This window comes from Cetorhinus maximus, chromosome 12 (assembly GCF_964194155.1).
Source record: "Cetorhinus maximus chromosome 12, sCetMax3.hap1.1, whole genome shotgun sequence".
Classification (NCBI taxonomy): Eukaryota; Metazoa; Chordata; class Chondrichthyes; order Lamniformes; family Cetorhinidae; genus Cetorhinus; species Cetorhinus maximus.
Window position 1 is genome coordinate 31,458,960 of NC_135890.1, and position 17,776 is coordinate 31,476,735.

General features: G+C 42.2%; 1 protein-coding gene across 1 annotated transcript in view; it reads left to right on the forward strand.

The window, feature by feature from the left end:
- ttll3 (tubulin tyrosine ligase-like family, member 3) overlaps positions 1-17,776 on the forward strand; it is a 62,507-nt gene that overhangs the window by 25,096 nt on the left and 19,635 nt on the right. Inside the window, exons 3-4 of the mRNA XM_078554422.1 lie at positions 4,071-4,185; positions 10,907-11,047. Of these exons, the coding sequence (XP_078410548.1) occupies positions 4,071-4,185; positions 10,907-11,047 (256 nt within the window). The remainder of the gene's footprint in view (positions 1-4,070; positions 4,186-10,906; positions 11,048-17,776) is intronic.

Sequence of the window (17,776 nt, forward strand, 5' to 3'; positions counted from 1 at the left end):
TTCAGGATTCAGGCAGAATTATACAATTTGGTGCACCCTCCTGAACAGGGCATCTGTGACCTCCCGTACGCAATTGTGTGTCGCTGACTGGGAGATGTTGCCCAGGTCCCCAGTGGAGCCCTGGAAGGATCCACTGGTGAAGAAGTTCAAAGTGGCGGTGACTTTCGATGCCATGGGAATGGGATTCCCTCCATGTCTTTATGGCTGCATTTTGCCATGGAGAAGCTGGCAAATGTGAGCAACCACATCCCAGGTGAAACGAAGGTGCCTCCAGCATTGCCTTTCACTCATTTGTAGATAAGAACACTGACCGTGATACACCTGTGGTCGGACAATGGTCGCCATAGCAGTGGACCCTATTCGCCAGATTCTTGACCTTCTTGAGGCCCAGCTGCTTCTTGCTGCTCAGGCTGTCCCTCCTCCTGGCGCTGTGCCAACCTGTGACAGGCCCTCCTCCTCTTCATCTGGATGAGAGCCAGTACCAAAGCAGGGTTGCCTGGAGCCTGCATCATCAATGCCTCAGTGTATTTGTGAATGCATTGAAGTGATACATTTAGTGAGCATGTTCTTCACAGGTTTCCCTCCATCTCAAAGTCAGCAGGCCAGTGCTAAGCCCTTCACCTGGCCTTCGTCTAGGCGTGGCATCCCCACCCCCGCCCCTTCCCAAGGACAACTTGGAGGACCAGAGATGGGTGTTTCCCCCATTATATATGGCTGCACATGGAGACATTGCTCCTTGACCAGGGTGATAAGAGCCATGTGTGAGAGGCCTCCCATTATTCTGTTTGCCTTCACTATCCTCAAGACTGTGCAGAGAGACCATTGCCTTGGCAACATAGAAAGACTAACCACATGAGCCCCCATCGTCCATGACCATTCACCCGGGAGGATGGAGGTCTGGAGTCGGCCACCGGGTCCTTTGACAGGCACCACCTCCCTCCCTCCTTTCATTCCTGCCTCTGACTGCAGCTGATAACAAATGGCACAGAATGAACAGCAGCTCTATACCTTGCTGGGACCTTGAAGCTATGAGACCCGTGAGTCCGGAACAAACTTGCTGCCATGTGGACTTCACCGTAGACAAGAGAACACAACTGGGTCTGGTTGACATCCAGTTGCCTCAATTATTAGTGTTTCCCTTTAGTTGGTGACTTGTGCTGACCTTGAACTCTACCCACTTGAAAAGACGTTCCACCCATTTTGAGAGATCCCACTGACTGACTAACTGGGTGGTCAAGATCAGATTTGGAAAATGGTGCGCATCACCTTCCAAATTCAGTCCACCACCTTCTCCCCTCCTGTCACCCACCAACATCCTCCCCATCATCCTTTGCCCGCATAATATCACCATTCCTCTCCATCTCTGTCACCCTTGAACCTCCCCCTGTTACCCTGGACCCAATTATGATCCACCTCCACATGCCTTCCCTACTCTGAGTCAACACCCGTTACCATCCCCATGCCAACCCTGACCCTGCCCCCTCTCATTATCCAAGCAACCTGTCTAGTCCCCGCCTGTGACTTCCTCCCTTGAAACCTTCAACTACAAATCACCCTGGACCTGACACCCTTCTGCACCCCACTCCCTCATCTGACTGTGACTGTTCCTCCTCTGACCAGTACCTTGAGTCCAATCCTCAGGACCCCACAGTCGACAGCACTGTCCCCACCCTCTAAAACACTTTCCCCCTTCCCCGGACACCCTCCCCTCCCCCCACTTCCCTATTCACGCTCTCCCCCCTTCCTCGGACAGTCTCCCACTTAGCCTGCCTTCCCCAATTAGCCTGCCTCCCCTGTTCAACCTTCGCTCCACCTTCTTCCCCCTTCCAGCCTTCGCCAGCCTCCCTTGTCCAGCTATTGCTACCAGCACCCGATATGAGTGATGTTATGCTAGGTCCCCAAAAAGGCGAAAGTAGCTTCCACTGATCTGAAAGTTGTGGAGGAAGTGAAGCTCATCAGTTGTACGCCACTTATATACAGCTGTAGAAGTGAACGTTCTAATTTCTCACTGGCGGGGAACTTATTTTGGAGGGAACTTTTAATCAGTATGCATGAGATGCTAATACAGATGAAAGGGCTTCCCAACATTGTTTGTTGGGAAGCTTGACCTGTCTTTAACCCGCCGTTAAAGTCCCAAGAACAAAATTCCTACAGTTCATCCCGCCGTTGGGAAACTGATTTTTCACCTCCCGCCAAATTAAGTTCTCCTTGGCCATCACACTTTCCGCTGCTGGCGAGACCAGAAGATTCCGTCCCATGTCTGTTGTAGACTAATCGATGGAAATTGATTTTGTGACTAACAGGACGGTAAGAGGTGAACTAGAAGAACCATGGTTTATCTTTGTTTATCACTCAATAGGGGTTGATGGCAGCATAACGGCAATGTCATTGGACTAGTAACCCAGCGACCTAGGCTAATGCTCTGGGGGCACAAGTTCAAGACCCACCACAGCGGCTGGTCAGTTAGTAAATCTGGAATATAAAGCTCATCTCAGTAATGGTGACCATGACAACTATCACTGGTTGTTGTAAAAGCCCATGTGGTTCATTAATGCCCTTTCAGGAAGGAAATCTGCTGCCCTTACCAGGCCTGGCCTTCATGTGACTCCAGACCAATGTGGGTGACTCTTACTGCCCTCTGAAATGGTCTATTAATCCACATCATATCATGGGCAATCAGGGAAACAAATGCCAGCCTTGTCTGTGATGCTCACAGACCATGAAAGAATAAATTTAAAAAAATGAATTCCTGTTTTCTTAAGAAGGGTGTTATTAGCATTGGGTATCCACCTGAATACAGAGTAAAGTATCCCAGGAAAGTGGGGCAGAGTCACGGAGGCAGGTTGCACTGGTTTACACCATCAGAGATGATCTAAGCTGAAATGAAAGTAAATAAGTTGTTAAAACGTAGCAATTACATTGGGGATGAAAGCACCATGTTTATGTGAATTCCTTCATCCATTATTTAACGGGGGCATTAACCCATTTATTTTAATGTTAAAATAGTGAGAGAGGAGTGTCATACAAACATGTTAAACATTCATCCTCTATTCTTGTTAACAGTAATTTGTAACCTCAAGTAATATTAGACTATCTAACCTGTGTGAACTACGGGAAGAAGTAAGTTGTGTGATCCAGTTGATAAAATAGTTACCATTTGGTAATGCACCTTACCCAAGTTTCCTTGCCTTTTTGCTGCCCACCTTTGGTCTGTTTTTATTTTCACTGGTTTTAATTAAATAGCAGTTCTCATGAACCAAAAGCAAAAAGTGCTGGAAAAACTCAGCAGGTCTGACAGCATCTGTGGAGGGAAAGACAGAGTTAACGTTTCGAGTCTGTATGACTCTTCTTCAGGGCATCCACAGTATTCTGCCTTTATATCAGCAGTTCTCATGAAATGTATTAGGAGAAACTTTTGGACAGACATCATCATATCTTTAATGATTCAATAATTATGGAACCCTTTGCATATAAGTATGATAAAAAGTCTTGAAAGACGTTTAATGGACCATTAATTTAACAAATCCTGCTTTCGCATTGTTCCTTCATTAGCATGAAGGAAGATGTTCTGACAATGCAGCAACAAATCCCTAATTGAATTATAATTTAATTCACTTACGATAGTAATTATATTTATCATGATTTTTATAGATCTAATGCGTAATTTCACTACCAGTTTTCATTAAAAAGACTATTAAATCTGTATCACTTAGTAATGGGATAATAAACAGAACATGATTAAAATTGTGACCTATATTTATCCCTTAACCAACAGCAGCAAAACAGATTAACTGGTCATTTATCTCATTGCTCTCTGGAACCTGCAGATTGATAGGTTCATTTGTGCATAAGTGGTAACTGCACTTCCAAAGGTAATTCATTATCTGTGAAGTGTTTTGGGACATCTTGGGGGTGTGAAAAGTGTTATAAAAACGCAAATTCGTTCTCCTAAAGAATGTTAAACCTCTTCAGAATCTGTCACTCTATTGATTATAAATATTTCATCTAAAAATAACCATTTAAACAGATGCTTATGTGATCAAATGTTTTTGAATGTTGTTTCACTGAAGGCTAGGCTCTGCATGAATCTGAGGAACTTGCCTTCCTATTTGGATGAGAACGCTGACAGTTTCTTTCCACGGTGCTACCTCATTTCTGATATGAAAGAAGAATGTACACTTTGCAGTGAGTATGAGATTTCCCAAGATCTAAAATAATATAAGAGAAAGCTATCATCAGATGAAGAATTGGAAATGATTGCTTGCAGGAGTAAAAGAAAGAAATATAAAAGCGTGCTTCAAGAGACCCATGTCAGGTTTAATCTTGCCCCCCAGGCTCTGCCTAATGAAATCAGCTTTATTCATCACAGATTTTATTTCTCCTACTTCTCCAGGAATGCTGCCCACCCACCTCATTGAAGCAAACAGTGGACCTTTTTAGGCCTTCAGCTTTTCTGATTGCTCGTTAAGTGTTACATAATTGATCAACAGTTCAATGTACCAAGGTAGATATTGCCAGGGTTCCGACAGTTTCAATCCCTCTCTGAGAAGCCCTGTTGAGGTGCTCCAGAAGAACTAAGCAGACTCCAGACACTGGCAGACTGAAAGTCTTTCTAGAATAAAAGCTGGAACACTCCTCCAACAATGACTCCACCAAAGCCTGTGTGGTCAGAGGAGTGCTTATCTTTTTTTCCAAGTTAGTAGAGCACTTGTGCCACCAGAGGAACATAATAAGCACTTATTAGAGAAAGCTGCAAACTGCGGCAGGTGATGCCTCCTCTGCTATGTTGGAAATAAATCTTGTGACTTTATAAGGAGGTCAAAAAAGCGCTACAAAATTTCTGGTAAATCTTTGATGGGGCGGGGGCGGGTAGGGGGAGGTGGCGGGCTGTTTGGGCTAAGGTTGGAATTCAGGCTTTGACCCCAGGTGGACTTGCTTTTTCCCAATGCTAGATGCCATTTCACAATTGGTGTATCATGTCATTCCATCAGGCCAGGGTGTCCACTCCCCATCTCTGATGTGGGGTACAAACTTTGGGACAGACTAAAGATCCATCCCAAACAAGGACCTTCAAAAATTGCTGAGGAAGTTTGCAATCCAATGTTTTCTGGGTCCTGGCCTAATTTTTGAAATGTCGTTTGTGACTTAGAGTGCAAGTCCATTGGAAGGGCAGATTCTGAAAAATAATATAAGCCCGGATCTTCATCTCCGACTCTAGCATGTCTTCTGGGACCTTCCAAGCCTGGCTTTCCCAGAAATGTGGAGTGCAGCATCCCTTTGGAGAGCTCCGTCACAGCAGAGCAGATTTGGGGAGAAGGCAGGACACTGTTTTTACGGCACTAGCTGCTGTATGGTAATTTTAAAGGTCCAGTTTGAATGCTATTGAATTGGTGAGTGAATGAATGGGTAGGATGGTAGGGTGGATAGGTGGGTGAACTAAGTGGGTAAGGTGGCTGAGGTGGCTGGCGGGTGAGGTATGTAATATAAAAGATTAATGTTAAATATATAAATATATAATCTATATCATCAGTGATGTAAGATCGCAGGACAACAGAGCATGGAGAGAGAAAGTTTTATGTAGAGCTTGTGCTGAGTCTGAATTGCACATAGTTAGCCTAATGTTCAATTTAAGGTAGAGTTTACCAACAGTCTTGCCTCCAGCATTTTCTGTAAGTCCAGACAATGACTACCACATCTAAGACCCACATCAGCAATAACAGATGGTGACAGTGGAAGACCACGATGAAAGGAGCAACAAGTGAAGAGCCCAGCGACTGGAAGAAGCAGCAAGAGAAATGACTGCAGGACAAGGACAGTACAGAAAATCTTCAAACTAAACTGAAGAAGTCCATGTCCAAATGCAGCAAGACCTGGGCAATATGCAGGCTTGGGCTGATGAGTGACAAGTAACACATAAGTGCCAGGCAATGACCAAGCCCAACAAGAGAGGATCTAACCAATGCCCCTTGGCGTTCAATGGCATTGCCATCACTGAATCCCTGAATCTACAACTATCAACATCCTCGGGGCTACCATTGACCAGAAACTGAACTGGACTAGCCATATAAATACTGTGGCTACAAGACCAGGTCAGAGGCTAGGAATCGTGCGACGAGTAACTCACCCTTGAATCCCCAAAGCATGTCCACTGTCTACAAGGCACAAGTCAGGAGTGGGATGGAATACTCCCCACTTTCCTGGATGAGTGCAGCTCCCACAACATTCAAGAAGCTTGACACCATCCAGGCCAAGCAGCCTGCTTGATTGGCACCACATCCACAAACATTTACTCCCTCCGCTACCAGTGCACAGTAGTAGCAGTGTGTACCATCTACAAGATGTACTGTAGGAATTCCTTAGACAGCACCTTCCAAACCCACGGCCACTACCATCTGGAAGGACAAGGGCAGCAGATAGATGGGAATACCACCACCTGAAAGTTCCCCTCCAAGTCGCTCACCATCCTGACTTGGAAATATATTGCTGTTCCTTCACTAATACTGGGTCAAAATCCTGGAACCCCCTTCCAGCACTGTGGGTGTACCTCCGCCACAGGGACTGCAGCGGTTCAAGAAAGCCGCTCACTACGACCTTCTCAAGGGCAACTAGGGATGGGCAATAAATGCTGGCCCAGCCAGTGAAGCTCACATCCTGTGAATAAATAAAAAAACGCACTTTGGAGAAGCCAGCAGTAAAAGGAAAACTTAGAAAAAATCCTACCTTTACCAGAGCGCTTCGACCCCATGGAAGGCCTAGGTCAAGCTGAGAAGTGGCAGAATTGGTGTCGCAGGTTTGCCAGATACAGAACAGCATCAGGACTAGCAGAGACAACCAGCAAGGAGCAGGTCACTATATTACTCTATGCCGTAGATAGTAGCGCAGACAACGTTGTGGTCAGACAGGGTAGAAACGAAGACATGGTGACATATGAAGGAGTTATCAGATCTTTGATACTTATTTTACTCTTCGAAAAAACACCTTATATAGAGAGCAACATTTAATAGGTGCACCCAAAGATGGGAGACAGCATAGATTCCTTTATTAACAAGCTATATTGATTAGCTGAAAATTGTGAATATGGAGTCCCGAAAGACAAATTAATTTGTGATCACATTGTTGTGGGAGTCATAGAAGAGACACTATTTTTGCAGCTGAGGGAATGTTTGACCCTATTGAAGGCTGTGCAGCTAACAAGGCAAGCAGAAGAGAGAAAGCACAACAAAATCTTTATTTGAGGCGAGAAAAAAATCTCATGGAAAAAAAATCAACCGATCCAGTCCAGTTTATAGCACATAAAAATTGCTGCACACCTAATCCCAAACAGAGAAAAAAGGAGGGCGCAGTAACTGCCCTTATTTAGTATTCTCCTTGTGGTGGGAAAAGGCTGCATTGGCATGAAGCATGCCCTGCCAAAAATGCGGAATGCCATTCCTGCAAGAAGAGAGGCCATTGTAAAACAGTTTGCTGCAGTAAAATGCTTTTAATAAAATAATTAAAGGAGAAACAACCAAGAATATCTACCCTTCAAGAAATTGAAGATATTCAGGAAGAAAAAGAACCAGAAGTACCTTTCTTGGGAGAAATTATGGGATCAAATGGGAATTATTGGAGTGCAGATATTATGGTCAACAGACATAAAACAAACTTCAAATTGGACACCGGAGCAGGAGTTTCAATGCTTTCAGACACAGAAAGGTAGTTGAAACCAGACTTCTTCTAGCCATTGACCATAAGATTCCAAGGTCCGGGAGGCACCCAGCTGAAGGTCAAGGGGCAGTTGACAGCTAAACTCCAGTACAAAGGAAGAGGAATCACAGAAACTTTGTATGTGATCCACAATCAAGAATGTTCACTGTTAAGTCAAAAACTTGCACAGATCTTCAACTCATCCTTAAAGGTGATGAATTAGAAAGCCTTGAGAAAACCAGGCAGAACATTTCTCAGGAACAGCAGTTGAAGGAACCGGAAATTTGAGCAAGGAAGACAGCTAGCCCAGGACCAGGAAAAGTTAGTATCAGAAATGAACGAATGTCAAAGGCTCCGTGAGGAATTAGGTTCTGCTAAGGAAATACTGATCAGTGTAGAGAACCAACTTTCATGCAGAAAGCTGAGGTTGCTAATGAAAGACGAGAACTGGTGAGAACACTGGAGTGTCAGTTGCAGGAAGTAAAACACTTGAAATGAGGACTTGAAATATCTGGATGATAAACTTGTAGAAGCAAATTCAGCAAAGACAGATCTTCAATTAAAACTTGATGAACTTCAAGTCTCTAAGTATCGTGACAAATGCCTTGAACAGGAAAAGGAATTACTGATGAATCAGAACGGTTAGCTGAAGGCCGAATTAAAAAGCAAGACTGATGAACTGTTGCAACTTTGTGAAAAGAGCAATGAAATCCTTGAACTCTGATGCAATCTGGAGAACAAAAAGGATGAGTACATCAGACCTGAAATCAGAACCATCGCCAAGAGCAAAAAGAACCGCTGATGGTATCCTCATTTCATCCTGATGTGTGAATCTCTGCATTAACAGTGAAAATTGATCAAATCTCACCTACCATCTCATGAACTTACTGCACACTTTTTCTTGCCGAGTTTGTACATATATACGCTGCAGCTTCCAATCATACCCACATCTGAACCGTGTGTAGTGCCCGCACATCAATTTCCATTGCCTATCGCTTTTACCCATGGAATATTTAATCATGGAAAGGCACATGACTGTTCTGATTATGGCTAATTCAACAAATCACTTGAAAGTGAAGAACATGTCCTTTTATAGCGTTCATTGAAGCTATTTGTTTTCCTTAGAGTTTCACATGGCTGTGGAGAGTGCTGTCAGAGTAAAGGTATTTATGTTGAGATTTATATCAGGAAGATGGCATTTTGTCCTCATTTGTTAGATAAGAATGGAGAGGTTCACACAAAGATTTCTTTTTGTTTACTTGGACGTTTTAGTGCAATGAGGTGATGTTAATTACTTTGCTATATCCTCCAATGTGTGGTATGCCCACTGTTGGTTGCATATTCTTTGGCCCTGCAAAGGCTAATTTGCTGCACTCTCAGTCCACCTACAAGAATCCTGAGGGCTATTGCAACTTGCCTTCCTTTACACATCTCTGCTTCATTTTGAATATCTTCCATAATCACAGCTGAATTACTAGAAATTATGCATTTTAAAGCAGTTAAAAGTCTCACAAGGACTTTAACAAATGACTAGGCAAGCAATATTGCAGATGCAGTACTCTGCACAATCAAAGGATTAACTCCTCTGCTATGTGTATGTTGAACCTCATACTATCTCCTAAAGATTAGTCTGTAAAATCACATGTTCCTGATTGTGCTGTAAACAAAGAAATTAATACACATTTTAAGAAAAGGAATAATTTTGACTTAGAAGTGCAAAACCGATAACTGACTTTCAACTGGTGATTTGTGGAAAATTAATATCCCCTCCAGATTGCATATACACTTGTCATATAGCATATCTGGGGGATGTTATAATAAATCTTTGCACATTATTGGAACCCATACATAACTGCCCTCTCCACTCCCTTCCCCACGAAATCCCTCCTTCTGTTTTGCTTTTGAGTGTGACTTCCATCTTCCTCTCCACTTCCTATTATAAAGTTGAGTATTTGTCTTCAATCTGCATGCATCTTTCCTAACTTTTTATTATAATAGCGTTTGGTGAGCACTTGATGCATAAAGGAAAAAAGGTGTTGACTTTTGGTTAAAGGTGGACACATTTTACAGGCAAACATCTTTATAAGACATAGAAGCAGAAATTAGGCCATTCGGCCCATTGAGTCTGCTCTGACATTCAATCATGGCTGATAAGTTTCTCAACCCCATTCTCCCGCCTTCTCCCTGTAACCTTTGATCCCCTTACCAATCAAGAACCTATCTATCTCAGTCTTAAATACACTCAATGACCTGGCCTCCACAGCCTTCTGTGGCAATGAATTCCATAGATTCACCACTCTCTGGCTAAAGAAGTTTCTCCTCACCTCTGTTCTAAAAGGTCTTCCCTTTACTTTGAGGCTGTGCCCTCAGGTCCTAGTCTCTCCTACTAATGGAAACATCTTCCCCACGTCCATTCTATCCAGGCCTTTCAGTATTCTGTAAGTTTCAATCAAATCCCCCCTCATCCTTCTAAACTCCATCGAGTATAGACCCAGAGTCCTCAAACGTTCCTCATATGTTAAGCCTTTCATTCCTGGGATCGTTCTCGTGAACCTCCTCTGGACCCTCTCCAGGGCCAGCACATCCTTCCTGAGATACGGGGCCCAAAATTGCTCACAATATTCTAAATGTGGTCTGACCAGAGCCTTATAAAGCCTCAGCAGCACATCTCTGCTTTTATATTCTAGTCCTCTTGAAATAAATGCCAACATTGCATTTGCCATCCTAACTACCGACTCAACCTGCAAGTTATGTGAATGTTCCTTTCTGTTCTCAAGTCTGAATTATGCAATTCAATAAAACTTTCCTACCTCTTTGGACAAATATGTATTATTGGTAGGAAACTCCCTCCAGGAGCACCCGACATTTCCAGTTGTATGAAGATCCTGAAGTGGATTCCTTTGGTATCAGCCACAGGCTCAACTAGTGAGCGTTTGTGTGACTTTATAGGAATCAGGACTACTTTTTTATTCTTGGATATCAGTCCAAATCTATCAGCTAGGAATGAATTTAATATTGTCAAACAGTTAAACATTGTAAATGTTTGTGGGACACAGAAGTATAAGTGGCTATAACAAACACATCGCTACTTTCTTCAAAAACATCCAGAATAAATTTATTGAAACGGCTGCTCGTGTTTGAGAAGCAGAGATTACGCATTTGTTTTACTGAGCTTACAAACATGTAACTACAGTCTAAAAAGAGATAATGTTGCTTTCAGATGACTTCAGGCTTACTGGTGCAGTCAGTATACTGAAATGGGTGATATACAATTCTGCAAGTGATCTGTCAAGTCCAAGCACTGGAGAAGGTCAGATAGAAAAAGATCACACTGAAGGAACTAAAGAAGCCTTGGTAACAGGTAAAACATGCATTTTGTTGAGCTGTTCAGCTGGTTCAGTAAAAGATTTTACTTTGCACCCAGATTTAATAAGATCATAATAAATAGGAGCAGGAGTAGGCTTTTTGGCCCATCGAGCCTGCTTCACCATTTGATAAGATCATGACTAACCTGATTGTGGTCTTAACTTCACTTCTCTGCCTGTCTCTCATAACCCTTGACTCCCTTGTCAATCAAAAATCTGTCTAACTTACCCTGGAATATATTCAATAACTCAGCCTTCACTGCTGTCTGTGGAAGAGAATTCGAAACACTAATGACCCTCTGAGAGACAAAATTCCTCCTCATCTTCATTTTGGCAGTCGTCTTATTCTTAAACTGTACCCCCTTGTTCTAGATTCCCCCATGAGAGGAAATATCCTGTCAAGCTCCCTCAGAATCTTTTATGTTTCAATAAGATCACCCCTCATTCTTCTAAACTCCAATGATTTTAGGTCCAACCTGCTCAACCTTTCCTCATAAGGCAATCCCTTCTTCCCAGCAATCAGCCTTGTGAACCTTCTCTGAACTGCTTCCAATGCAAATATATCTCTCCTTAAGTAAGGAAACCAAAACTGTACACAATACCCCAGGTGCAGTCTCGCCAATGCTCTGTACAGTTGTAGCAAGACTTCCCTACTTTTAAACTCCATTCCCCTTGCAATAAAGGTCAACATTACGTTTGCCTACCTAATTACTTGCTGTACCTGCATGCTAACATAGAAACATAGGAAATAAGAGTAGGTCATTCGGCCCTTCGAGCCTACTCCACCATTCAATATGCTCATGGCTGATCCTCCATCTCAATGTCGTACTCCTGCACTCTCCCCATACCCCTTGATGCCTTTAGAGTCCAGAAATTGATTTATTTCCTTTTAAAAAATATTCAGTGACTTGGCCTACAAAGCCTTCTGTGGTAGAGAATTCCACAAGTTCTCCCACTGAGTGAAGAAGTTTTTCCTCATCTCAGTCCTAAATGGCCTACCCCGTATCCTGAGACGGTGACACCTTGCTCTAGACCACCCAGCCAGAGGAAATATCATCCCTGCATCCAGTCTGCCCATCCCTGTCAGAATTTTATAAGTTTCAATGAGATCTCCTCTCGTTATTCTAAACTCCAGTGAACACAGGCATAGTCAGCCCAATCTCTCCTCATACAACAATCCTGCCATCCCAGAATCAGTCTGGTGAATCTTGGCTGCACTCCCTCTATGGCAAGAATATCCTTTCTTAGATAAGGAGACCAAAACTGCACACAATGCTCCAGGTGTGGTCTCGTCAAGGCCTTGTACAGATGCAGTAAGACATCCTTGCTCGTGTATCAAATCCTCTTGCAATGAAGGCCAACATACCATTTGCCTTCTTAACTCCTTGCTGCACCTGCATGCTTGCTTTCAGTGATTGGTGTACAAGGACACCCAGGACCCTTTGTATATCAACATTTCCCAATCTATAACCATTTAAATAATATTCTGCAATTCTGTTTTTCCTACCAAAGTGGATAACCTCACACTTATCCACATTATACTGCATCTGCCATGTATTTGCCCACTCACTCAACCTGTCTACATCGCCTTGAAGCCTCTTAACATCCTCCTCATCGCTCACATTCCCACCTGGTTTCATGTCGTCAGCAAACTTAGAAATATTACATTTGGCTCCCTCATCCAAATCATTGATATGTATTGTGTATAGCTGGGGCCCAAAGCGGTACCCCACTAGTCACCACCTGCCACTCCAAAAAAGGCCCATTTATTCCTATTCTTTGTTTCCAGTCTGCTAATCAACTCTCAATCCATGCCAATATATTACCCCCAATCCCATGTGCTTTAATTTTACACACTAACTTCTTATGTGGGACTTTATCAAAAGCTTTCTGAAAATCCAAATACACCACATCACTTATCTATTCTGCAGTTTACGTCCTCAAAGACACTCAGCATTTGTAACAAGATTAATGAATTGATGGCACAAATAGAAATAAATGAGGAAGATATTATAGTACAAGGAACACAGATACCGCCTTATTGCAGCATTCTATAGTCTCTCATAATTTAAATAATATTCTGCATTTATATTCTTCCTGCCAAAGTTGGCAACCTCACATTTTTCCTCATTCTTCTCCATCTGCTATTTTTTCCCACTCACTTAACCTATCTATATCCCTTTGCAGACTCTTTGTATCCTCCTCATAACTTATTTTCTTACCTATTTTTGCATCATCATCAAATTTGGCTACAATAGCCTGTCCTTCATCTAACTCATTAATATAAATCGTATATGTAGCACTTCACTAGTTACATTGCCAACCTGAAATTGACCCATTTATCCCATTACCCATTATCCCTCTATCCATCACCTTCAACATCATGAGCTCTTATCTTGTGCAGTAATCTTTTATGTGGCATCTTTTTGAATACCTTTTGGAAATCCAAATACACCACATCTACTGGCTCCCCTTGCTTGCTACATCCTCAAAGAACTCTAATAAATTTTTCAAACACTATTTCCCTTTCACTAAACCATGTTGACTCCCTGCTTGTATTATAATTTCCTAAATGCCCTGCCACTACCTCCTTAAGTACAGATTCTAGACTTTACCCAATGAAAGACGTTAGACTAATTGACCCAAGATCAGAGCATGTAAAAATGGTAAAAAGACAATTAAAGCTCTTTACATGAATACACTCAGCATTCATAACAAGGTGAATGAATTGATAACAAAAATAGAAACAAATGAGTGAGATATGATAGCCATTACAGAGACATGGTTGCAAAGTGACCAAGGCTGGAATCTGAATATTCAAGGATATTTGACATTTTGGGAGGACAGAAAGAAAGGAAAAGGAGATGTAATAGTTCTGTTAATTGTTTTGTTAATAAAGGATGACATTAGTATAATAATGAGAAATGATCTTGGTGCAGAGGAGCAAAATGTTGAATCAGGGCGGAGATAAGTAAAAATAAAAGAAGGCTCTAATGTAAGTGGTTTATAGGCCCCTTGCTAGTCACTAGGGAACAGCATAAATCAAGAAATAATTGGGACTTGTAAGAAAGGTACTTCAATAATCGTGGGAGGTTTTTATCTCTATATAGATTAGATAAATTAAATTGACAAAAATAGCCTGGAGGATGAGTTCATAGAGTGTGCTTAGAACAAAAAGTTCTGGAACCAACCAGGGAACAGGTAATGAGACAGAATTAATTAATGATCTCATAGTAGAGGATCCTCTTTGTAAGAGTGATCACAACATGAATTTCACATTCAGTTTGAGGGTGAGAAATTTGAGTCTGAAACTAGAGTTTCAAACTCAAATAAAGGCAATTACATGGGTATGAAGGCAGAGTTGGCTAAAGTGGAATGGGAAAAAAGGTTAAAAGGTAAGATGGTAGAGAAGCAATAGCAGACATATAAGGACATATTGCATAATTCCATTGAGAAAGAAAGATGCTGTGAGAAGGATACACCATTCGTGGCTAACTGAGGAAGTTAAATATGGTATCAAATTGAAAGAAAAGCTGTACAATACTGCAAAGTTTAGTGGTAGCCCAGAAGATTAGTACAATTTTAGGAACCAGCAAAGGATGACTAAAAGAATAATAAAGATGGAGAAATTGGAATATGAGAGAAAACTAAGAAATATAAAACAGACAGCAAAAGCTGTTACAGGTATGTGAAAAGGAAGAGAGTAGTTAAAGTAAGTGATGTTCCCTTAGACTGAGAGACTGGGGAATTAATAATGGGAAACAAGGACATGGTAGAGATTTTGAACACGTATTTTGTGCCTGTCTTCACAGCAGAAGACATAGAAAGCATCCCGAGAATAGTAAGAAATCAAGAGGCAAAGGGGAGGGATAAACTTAAAACAATCATGATCACTAGGGGAAAAGCACTAGGAAAACTAATGGGACTAAAGACTGATAATTCCCCTGGACCTAATGGCCTGCATCCTAGGGTCTTAAAGGAAATGACTACAGAGATAGTGGATGTATTGATTGTAACCTTTGAAAATTCCCTGGATTCTGGAAAGGTCCCAGCAGATTGGAAATACACAAATGTAACACCATTATTCAAGAAAGGAGGAAGACAAAAGCAGGAAACTTATTTGCTGGCGCGCTCTTATGTTTGTATGCTCTTTCCCTTCCTGTCACACGCTGGTTTTCATTACCTGCATCGCTACCCTACACTATTGACTTGTCCTTTCTCTTTAGCTTTCCAAATCCCCCCTCACCTCCCCCCACCACTATTGAGTTTAAAGCCACTCTTACAGCCCTGGTTATATGATTTGCCAGAACACTGATCCCAGCATGGTTCAGGTGAAGGCTGTCTCAACAGTATAGCTCTCTTTCCCCAGTACTGGTGCCAGTGCCCAATAAATCAAAACTAATTTCTCCTACACCAGTCTTCCATGCATTCAACTCTCTGATCTTAATCACCCTATGCCAATTTGCTCATGACTCAGGTAGTAACCCAAAGAGGATTACCTTTGTAGTTCTGCCTTTTAATTTAGTCCCTCGCTGCTTTTCCTAGTTGAGGTTGGCTGTCAAAACAAAATAAAAAGCAAGCCATGGAGTTAAAGTGTGAAATCAATCCTTAGTGAATGAATATTGCAGCATGCTGGCAGACCCAAATATGTCAGCTGTAAAAATGGGTGATGTTAGGTGAATAAAGACATGGTGAACTCTGGCTGGGTTTCCCCAGATTGTTTGCTGTGCACTCAGTGGCAGAGCTGTGAAACTATTGGGGAAAAAAAAATGCCAGCACCACTTATAACAGCATCTGGGGAGAGAAAGACAGAGTTAATGTTTCGAGTCCATATGACTCTTCTTCAGAGTTCTGTCTCCCATGTGCTTTAACTCTGTTTTTCTCTCCACAGATGCTGTTAGACCTGCTGAGTTTTTTCAGTATTTTTTTTTCTTCAGATTTCCAGCATCCGCAGTATTTTGCCTTTAGCCAGCACCACTTATGCTTTTTTACATGAGTTTCTGCAGTTCTTGCACCAAAGTAATGGTCATAAGCGTAGTACACCCACATAAATTCAACCCTGATACCTTGGTTATATTTAAAACCTTTTGAAACTTTGACAATGTCTTTATTTAGAAGATACGCAAAAGCACTACAATTTTCCTGCCACTTGGTTGTACCTATAGCAGAATATAAAGGGAATCTAATCTCTTTATATATTGTACACATCACACATTAATCAATGTAATGGATAATGTCTTATTAAAATGAGCAGCAGTGTAGTGTCAGACCCAGAGTAAGATCTTACAGGCTTTGAGCCAGCTTTGGCTAATCAACACTTACAAGGTCACAAGTACCTATAAGAAGATGATGGAGAGGAAAGGACTGGTGGATTCATTGTGGGTGACGTAGACTTATTATGGCTGGAGTATCATAAGGAGACTCTTCCCACCCACTCCCTCACTTACGCCCTGCAGCCAAGTAATTTCGTGGGAGAGGCAAAAAAAAAGCAGAAAAAAATCTGGCCAGGAAGGGATAAACAGTCTGAAAAATTCTTCACTGACCCCACATTGGAAAACAAAATCAATCTGGGAGATTACATGGGTCCCATGTTATCAGTAAACATACCAGCGCAAACAAGCCTGATCTGGTTTATGGCTGTTTTAATTGGTATGCATTATGAATCATAGTACATGTGTTGGAGTTCATTTTAAGGACTTGTTATTAAAAAACTCCCTCTTGTTTGTAAGGGTTCACAAAATATTCCTTTCAGTCAGCCTGTCGGAGGAGTTGTTTTAAAAGGTATTTTCAAAAAATGACGGACACAATTTTTACCCAACATGCCCAGTAGGAAAGAGGTGGGTGAGCGGTTTCAAGCAGGAACATCGGCTAACTGGCCCATTTGGAGTGTGAGGTGAGAATTGAGAAAAGAACCATGAGAGAAGTTGGTAATAAAGGCTATCAAGTGGGAAGAAAAGCAGCTAGTGGCTGTTGTGATGGGAAATCAATCCTTGTTGAATGAATATTGCAGCATGCTGGCAGACCTGAGTGTGTGTGTGTGTGTGTCTGTGTGTAATAAGCATGTCCTTGTGCTGGGAGAGGGAAGGGAATTGCTGACGGGGTGTTGGGGAAAGAGTTGTTGTCATGCATTCTTGAGAAAGATGAAGAAATGAAGAGTTTTAGCCTTGTCACACTTGCAGGGCTTTTGGAGCACTTCCTGCACTGCATTCAAGTCTTAAGAGAGATGCTCCTTGAGTGAACAGTCTCTACAATGTTGCTCCATGTCTGGTGGACTTGATGTTTAGACATTGGCCAGAAAGAGGATTTCCCTGCTTGCCCACAGCTCTTCCAACAGGCCTCTAGGGATGGCTACCAAGAACCTATTGGCTTTGCTGCGACTGATCTTGAAGCTCCTCTTGCAACATTCCAAAAGGGCATATATTCTGAGTTTAACAGGTTTGCTCCCACTTTTAATAGGCCTCTGGCTGATCTGCCACTCCCTGCTGATTTCACACCCTTTTTGGTTAGCAGGTTGGCAAATGGCAGCTCATAAGAATGGCCTTTAAAATCGTCCAACGTCTCTGCTACTGTTCCATGATGATCCAGCCTTTTGCTGGGCCATATTCACACTTGGGAGATAAAATCAACTGCAGTGTTCTGGCTTATTGTGGGGCAATCAACAGAGTTTGTGTGAAATTCATGTAGCTTGATTTTCAAAAGCAAGTGATATATATGTGGGACCACAT